The sequence below is a fragment of the Malania oleifera genome, chromosome 3, assembly GCF_029873635.1.
Source record: "Malania oleifera isolate guangnan ecotype guangnan chromosome 3, ASM2987363v1, whole genome shotgun sequence".
Lineage (NCBI taxonomy): Eukaryota > Viridiplantae > Streptophyta > Magnoliopsida > Santalales > Ximeniaceae > Malania > Malania oleifera.
In genome coordinates this window covers 114,212,409-114,219,618 of record NC_080419.1, presented here as the reverse complement: position 1 = coordinate 114,219,618, position 7,210 = coordinate 114,212,409, and the positions used below count along the sequence as shown (strand labels likewise).

The window sequence follows — 7,210 nt, the reverse complement described above, 5'->3', positions numbered from 1 at the left end:
AGTGGTCAAAGCATCAAAGACCCTCGTTAAAGGTTTGATTACGAATTTTAGGAGGGGTCGAATGAGATATGAAATGGAAAATAGATTACCTCCTATTATGTAGTCCAAGCCCAATATAAACTTCTAATTAATAAAAAAAAAATTATTAGGTGCACTAATGATTTACTGTAACATCAAAATCTAATGTTATGATCCGAAGTTGGCCGTTGCAAAAGTTTGTGTTTTATAGGATAAAATATATAGGGAAACGTCATTCTTTTCAAAATTTGTTTTCTTGAAGTAATCTATTGGTCATGTGTAGGATTGGATGTGAGGTCTTTCTGAATATAACACTGCAAGTCTTGAGTTCTTTTAAAAAATAATTATAATAACAGTCAAAATACCTCATGACATAATTTGTAGGATTAGTAGTGGTACAGTTTCTAAATTTTACGTTTAAAATTAGAAAAGATATGATGATGAAGTTATTTGTTAATTTGCATTGTTCTATGAAAGCATTTAAAGTTTACATGAAGAGCTATACATAAACAGGGCTGGCTCTTCATTAAGGACCGCCCCTAAATTTTTTTTAATATAATAATGTTAACATTATTTATGGAATTCATGTGTTTGGTGGATGAAGTGTACATGCTGTGTAATTAAAATTATTTGATGTACCTAGAAAAATTAATTTTAAATAAAAATAAAAATTAAATAAAATATTAAAGGCCCCTAATTAAATCATTTGCCTAGAACCTCATATTGTGAAGAGCTGCTCCTGTACATAAATTTGTAGGGACAAGTTCCAAAAGACAATTTTGATAATGCAGTAAAACTATTTATGGGAATCCACTTTACCAATATATTTGTCCTTTCCAAAAGTTATGTAAATATATTGATATATTTGATCTTCTTTTTTCCTCTTTTATTTTTATTAACTATGTGCACATATTTTTTTTAAGAGGCAAAGAAAAAGCTTTATTCAAGGCATGAATCAAACAAGAAGCTTGAGAATACCGAAAACAAAATAGAGAAGGAAGTTGAAAAGACAATAGAGATCCAGCACAAGAAAGCAATTACAGAGTAAGGATAGAAAGAGGAAAATGAAGAACCTAATTTGCTCCAAAGGAATAATCTGGGCTTAGAATAATCCCAAGGACAACATCATTGTTGGGTCCTTAGAATCTTCCAAGCTAATTTGTTATTGACGAAAGAGATACTATTGCTCACTTTTACTTCTTACTGATTGGACAAAGAGAAAATATTAGGGAAAATCTATTTTAGAGACTCCTTTCTTGCCTAACGATCCATCCAAAAAGACGTTCTACTTCCCTTCTTGTTGATTTGATAAAGAGAAAATATTAAGGAAAATCTATTTTAGAGGCTCCTTTCTTGCCTAACGATCCATCAAGAAATACATTCTACTTCCTTTTCCAATTTTGATTATTACAATATTATAAAAGATTGCTAGCCTTTAAGATGCCTTTTCACAAACTCCAAGGTTGAGCTTTCTTGCACAAAAGTGGCTCCCATGATTCTTTGTTGTAATTATATTTAATATATATCAAATTCCACCACATGCTTTCACATTAAATACAAAACTCCAGCCCCACGGGTATGGCGCAGTGGAAAGGAGTCAGGCAATCTAATAGGAGCAATGAGAGTTCGAATCCTGGTAGATGCACTCAATGAGCCGACAGTTGATGCGGAGACAGACCGCATCCTGTGGGTGGTAACCTAAGATGGGTCCTGGAAGACGGGTTAGTCGAAAGTCCAACCAAACTGAGTAGACCGTGACCACATTCGGATTACACTGACGGCGCATCAAGGGGGAAGCTAGCTGTCCCAGGAAACGGTGCCACACCGGCATGGATCTAAAGGACACATCGGTGGCAGGAGTTTCCCGTCTTCAAACAAAAAATACAAAACTCCAATTCCATATTCCAAGCAAAGTTGTGTCCGCATAAGGTTAAAGGATTGCATTCACGTACAAGGCTAACAAGTAAAAGGCTCTAGCATTCGATGGCCACACATATAATTTCATTAATTGACAAATAAAAGGAAAAAAAACTTATTTTGTGGTTTGTGAAGCTTTAAAATTAAAATTCATAGGGACGAAACCATGCATTATCCATTAGAAAATGATAATCTTTTGAAAGTAAAATTTTATGATTATTTTAGGAAGACAGTGTGTAGGCACATTCATGTAAGCATGAAACTAATCACTCAAATCATTTTCTAGTGCATGTGAAGGATATTAGTGGTATACAAGTGTCAAGTGTGGTTGAGGGAACAAACAAACTGGACCATTCATGTTGTTTTCAAATTAGATAAAGAGCGCACATGTTGCCTTTAATATCAACTCCGAAAGTTCCTAGAAATCGACAAATCATATTGTGTATCTGTTGTAAACAAGACACTTCTCAACTTCATTAAAAGTCAATATGAGTAATATGTCTACTTCTACTTCGTGAATTTTGAATTAGGATTTCTATAGGTTTGGACAAAATATAAGATAAAATTATACAAATTTTTTTCTACATCAGTACAAATCAAAAAATCCACCAAAATTGAGAGAGAGAGAGAGAGAGAGAGAGAGAGAGAGAGAGAGAGAGAGAAAGAGAGAGAGAGAGAGAGAAGTAAACTAAAGTACCTACTTCTTTCTAGGTATAAAATTTATGAAGGTCGTGGAAATAGATAAAAGTACATGCATGAAGGAGAAATAAAATGGGAAAGAGGGAGAAGACTGCATTAAATCAAAGCCGTGTTGACGGGGTACGCGTAAGCTCTGGAGGGTGTGTATATAAGAAGGCAAACCAAGTGGGGAGCTAGGTAGATGATTAACCAGCTGGGAGCGAATTGAAGGCTGAGTTATGGCTACCATCATTTGCTCCAATAGCTTCCTCAGCTTTCTTTTGCATTGTCTTCTTATAGTAGGGTTGGAGCTTTGCTTTTACGAGAAAGGTTATGGCGTAGAAGGCAGGCCGCAGGCCGTAAAAAGCCACCAACTTCATCATCCCCATGCTCATCTCCTCCATCTCAGCTCTCTACTGCCTTCTTCTGTCTGCAAACCATCCACCAAAGGTTATTATCGTTCATTTTATCCCTTAATTCATTTATTTTATCCTACAAAATTATAGCTAGCAGCAGCATGCTCGTTTAATTTGAACTATGCATGGCCATTTATTTTTATTATTTTTATTATTATGGAAGTTCATTACGAATGCATAATTACAATCCCTTACGCACAGGTAAGGTTTGGCTTTAGTAATTTTAGAGAGATGTACGGGCCAACAAGAAAGTGATGACAACTGACTTTAGGAGCCTACTCGATTTTTTTTTCGGTACAATTTTACCCTTACCCAAAACCAAACATCGAATCCAAACATATCAATTCTTATAATTAAAAATCATTACCGGTGAACCAACAGTTTGGTTTATAAAAATAAAAATAAAAAATTCGTCCTCTTGGATTTCCAGTTTCTAACCAAATTGCAGTCAATGTTAAAAATAGTCAAAGTCAATCACAAATCAACTGGACCTTTACTAGAGGTACATGGAAGTCAAATGTGGGTCTTGTGCAATATTGCAAGCTATGAGCATTAAGCTAGTAGTTGGGCTGGTTAAAATAGGATGGGGAGAGCTGTATTTATAGTTGTGGAAGAGACTTTCAAATCTATACCACATCCGATATGGGACAAGAGTAGGTGGGAAGGGGAGGAGCATTGAGAGTTTTGCCGGCTCTTATTGTCCCACATCAAAAATTTGCGAGGGAGGAGAGTCCGGCCAAGTTTATAAAAGCTAACAATTTCTCTTATATTTTAAGATTTCTATTTTGATAATTAAATTTTTTTTTTTTAAAAAAAGAGTTACTAATGTGAAGATGTATTTATTTTATTAAAAATTGAATTTATTGGAAAATTATTAGTTGAAAAAAAAAATATATATATATATATATATTAAGATATTTTGATTTTTCGATTTTTCCTGGAAACTAAAACCAATTTGAGAACCAAAATTTTCTATTTTCAAGAAGTGAAAATGAAATCAAAAGACCAGGCCAAAACTTATTTCAATCAGATTTTGGGTTGATTTTCGAATTTTCTGTAAGTTTTATACCTGCTGCTGATTATTGAAAGGAAAAGCCACGTAACTTTCTGCCACAGCATGGATAAAGGAGTTTTGCTCATTTGTGTGGCACCAAGGAGATATCTTCCCAACTTGTTGGATTTTTCTTATTGATTCCCTTTTTATTTATGATTCATTGGAGTTTCACAGGATGAAGTATATATCTCTTCCTTTCTTATTAAGGTTACGTTTGATTTATTAAATGTGTAAAATTAGTTTAAAAAATAAGCAGCAATCCTATTATAAGAATTTAAAATTTATATGAGCATCTATCTTTTTTCCTGTTGATTCTAGTTTATATTTTGAAGAAAAAAAAAAAAAGAATTACTAATGAGGTGTATATTAGTTATAAACTATCCAGCATTTGCTTCAATTCAGGTATTAAGAATGGGGCATCCTTGAAATTGGTCCACAGGCACGGCCCATGCTCCCAACTCTCACAAAACCCAACGCCGTCTCTCGCCCAAGCCCTCGCCCAAGACCAATCCCGAGTCGACTCAATTCACTCAAAGCTCACCTCCCCAGGAGACAACTTCACCAGCTCCGACGCCACCCTCCCCGCCACCTCCGGCCGCCCCCTCGGCACCGGCAACTACGTCGTCACCGTCGGCCTCGGCACCCCCAAATCCGACCTCATCCTCGCCTTTGACACCGGCAGCGACCTCACCTGGACCCAATGCCAACCTTGCCCCGCCAAATCCTGCTACAACCAAACCAACCCACTCTTCAACCCCTCGGCCTCCGCCTCCTATTCCAACACCACCTGCAACTCCACCGCCTGCAAAAAACTCGCCTCGGCCACTTCCAAGCCCCCCGGCTGCTCTGCTTCCACCTGTGTCTACACAATCGTCTACGGCGACCAGTCCTACTCCCAAGGCTGGTTCGCCACGGACACGCTCACCCTCTCGCCCTCCGACGTTTTCCCAGGTTTCCAGTTCGGGTGCGGCAAAAACAACAACGGACTCTTCGGAGAAACCTCCGGTCTGCTCGGGCTCGGGCGCAACGACATCTCCGTCGTGTCCCAAACTGCTCAAAAATACGGCCGGGTTTTCTCCTACTGTCTTCCGTCGGCGGCGGGTTCGACCGGGCATCTCACCTTCGGAACCAATGGTGGTGGTTTTAATAGCTCTGTGAAGTTCACGCCGTTGACGGCTAACTCGCGGTCCTCGTTCCACTCTTTGGGGTTGGTGGGAATAAGCGTCGGCGGGCAGAAGTTATCCATTGCGCCGACGGTATTTTCATCGTCAGGGACTATAATAGACTCCGGGACCGTCATCACCCGACTGCCTCCGACGGCGTACGCGGCCCTCCGGTCGGCTTTCCGGCAGAAAATGTCGAATTACACGTTGACGGATCCGTATGAGCTGTTTGACACGTGCTATGACCTCAGCAAATACGACACCGTGTCGGTACCGACGGTAAGCCTGTTATTCGGCGGCGGCACCGAGGTGCCGGTGGACGCGTTGGGAACCCTTTTGGGGCCGAGCACGGCGCAGCTCTGCCTGGCTTTTGCGGGGAATAAGAATGACAACGAGGTGGGCATCTTCGGAAATTTACAGCAAGTAACATATGACGTGGTGTACGACGTCGCCGGGGGGAAAGTCGGGTTCGGAGCGGGCGGCTGCGATTAAGCTGATCGCTTCAGCTAAAGGACTTCTAAATTAGTTATTGTTCTAAGCAAGCACAGTGATTTCAATTTAGTTATTGTCATCAGCAAGTATGGATTTTCGACTAGAAAGATTTGTACTAAAATATTTATTTTTACCAAGAATAAAAACTCAGAAATAGAAGAATAAAAACTTGTGGCATCAAAAAAAAAAAAACAAAGGCAATTCATTTTTATGTAGATAGTGTTGAACACCTACAATCTCAACCCTCTGATTTTGACTATAATATCCAAAATGAAGCCACCTAAAAATAATCCAAGACCTAGCCCCGACACTCAAGGACTTCAGCAACACGAAGGCACAATGATTATAAAAGGAGATTTAGGAGACATTAGTATTTCACAATGCAATACTTTAATTAATAATTATATCCACCATTTATAGCTTTGGTGTGCGCCCTCCTGAAAAAATTAGAAAAATTGTATTTTAGATTTTAATGATACTTTTATTTTTGTCGCTTGAATTGTAGCTTTAGTTTTATATAATTGGATGGTTTATGAACAATGTATGATTGTTTCGATCTTTCCTTAGTTAATAATTTTTACACTAACCAATCATAATATAATCACTCTATTTCTCCACAAAGATGGTTTATAATTGCTTGCATGCAATATTATACACCAGACTCAACCTAAACATTACACGCTTTATTTTTCCATAACTTCACATTTGGGTTTAATGTAAATTTACACAAATCCAAATCTTAAGCCCCAAAATTTATGCTTCCAAACTAATACAGTCTAATGCATAAACCAACATGAATCATGCGTTTTAAATTTTTGAGACACTACATATTTCTACATTTTTTTTTTTATAAATTACTATCGCCCAAAATATCAAAATGAATTTATTGCTGCGATTTGTCATTTATGTAAATAGTGCATTCAAGATTTCATGAAATATTAATTATGTGAAAGTTATGAAACAGTAAAAAGCAGTTATATATTTGGTTTCATTGGATTGATTTCATTTTTGTAGAAATACATTGCTACTTTGTAATTATTAACTAACTAATATCCTACTTATTCAAAGTATATATTTACGACTCCCAAAATCTTTGGTTGAAATTTGTGTAAAGTGTAGCATTTCAATCTCTCAAGGTAAATCTTTTCGATAGTCACAAGAAATTCTTAGAATTCATTGGCATATTTTTCAGGTCTAAAAAAGATGGCGTCCTTCGAAGTGGTTCACAAGGATTTGCACAATAAAAGGTTCCACTCAAAGTCTCGCCCGTCAGACTCATGCAAGACGAAGTACATGTTATAACTCAATTCATTCAAGTGAAAAGGTAGTCGTCAAAAATGCATAGTCCTGCTCCCTACCAGGCTTAGAACGACAGAATATGTTGTGAAGGTCGATCTAGGAATGCCTTCAATACCTAATAATTAAATGTCAAAAACTTGAGCATGAAATAATTAAATAAACAAGAAAACATA

At 37.4% G+C, this 7,210-nt stretch overlaps 1 protein-coding gene across 1 annotated transcript; it reads left to right on the top strand.

Moving 5' to 3' along the window:
* The first annotated feature begins 2,668 nt into the window (after nucleotides 1-2,668).
* LOC131150434 (aspartyl protease family protein At5g10770-like) lies at nucleotides 2,669-5,906 on the top strand. The gene is made up of 2 exons (XM_058101149.1): nucleotides 2,669-3,063; nucleotides 4,486-5,906. Exons 1-2 carry the CDS (start codon nucleotides 2,853-2,855, stop codon nucleotides 5,736-5,738), a joined length of 1,464 nt encoding a protein of 487 aa, XP_057957132.1. The 5' UTR covers nucleotides 2,669-2,852; the 3' UTR covers nucleotides 5,739-5,906.
* The last annotated feature ends 1,304 nt before the right edge of the window (nucleotides 5,907-7,210 follow it).

Excerpts from the sequence above, each read along its gene's own strand:
- LOC131150434 (XM_058101149.1), top strand. The coding sequence starts at position 2,853 with ATGGCTACCATCATTTGCTCCAATAGCTTCCTCAGCTTTCTTTTGCAT. Across the intron at positions 3,064-4,485 it reads CTGCAAACCATCCACCAAAG|GTATTAAGAATGGGGCATCC; the intron begins GTTATTATCGTT and ends GCTTCAATTCAG.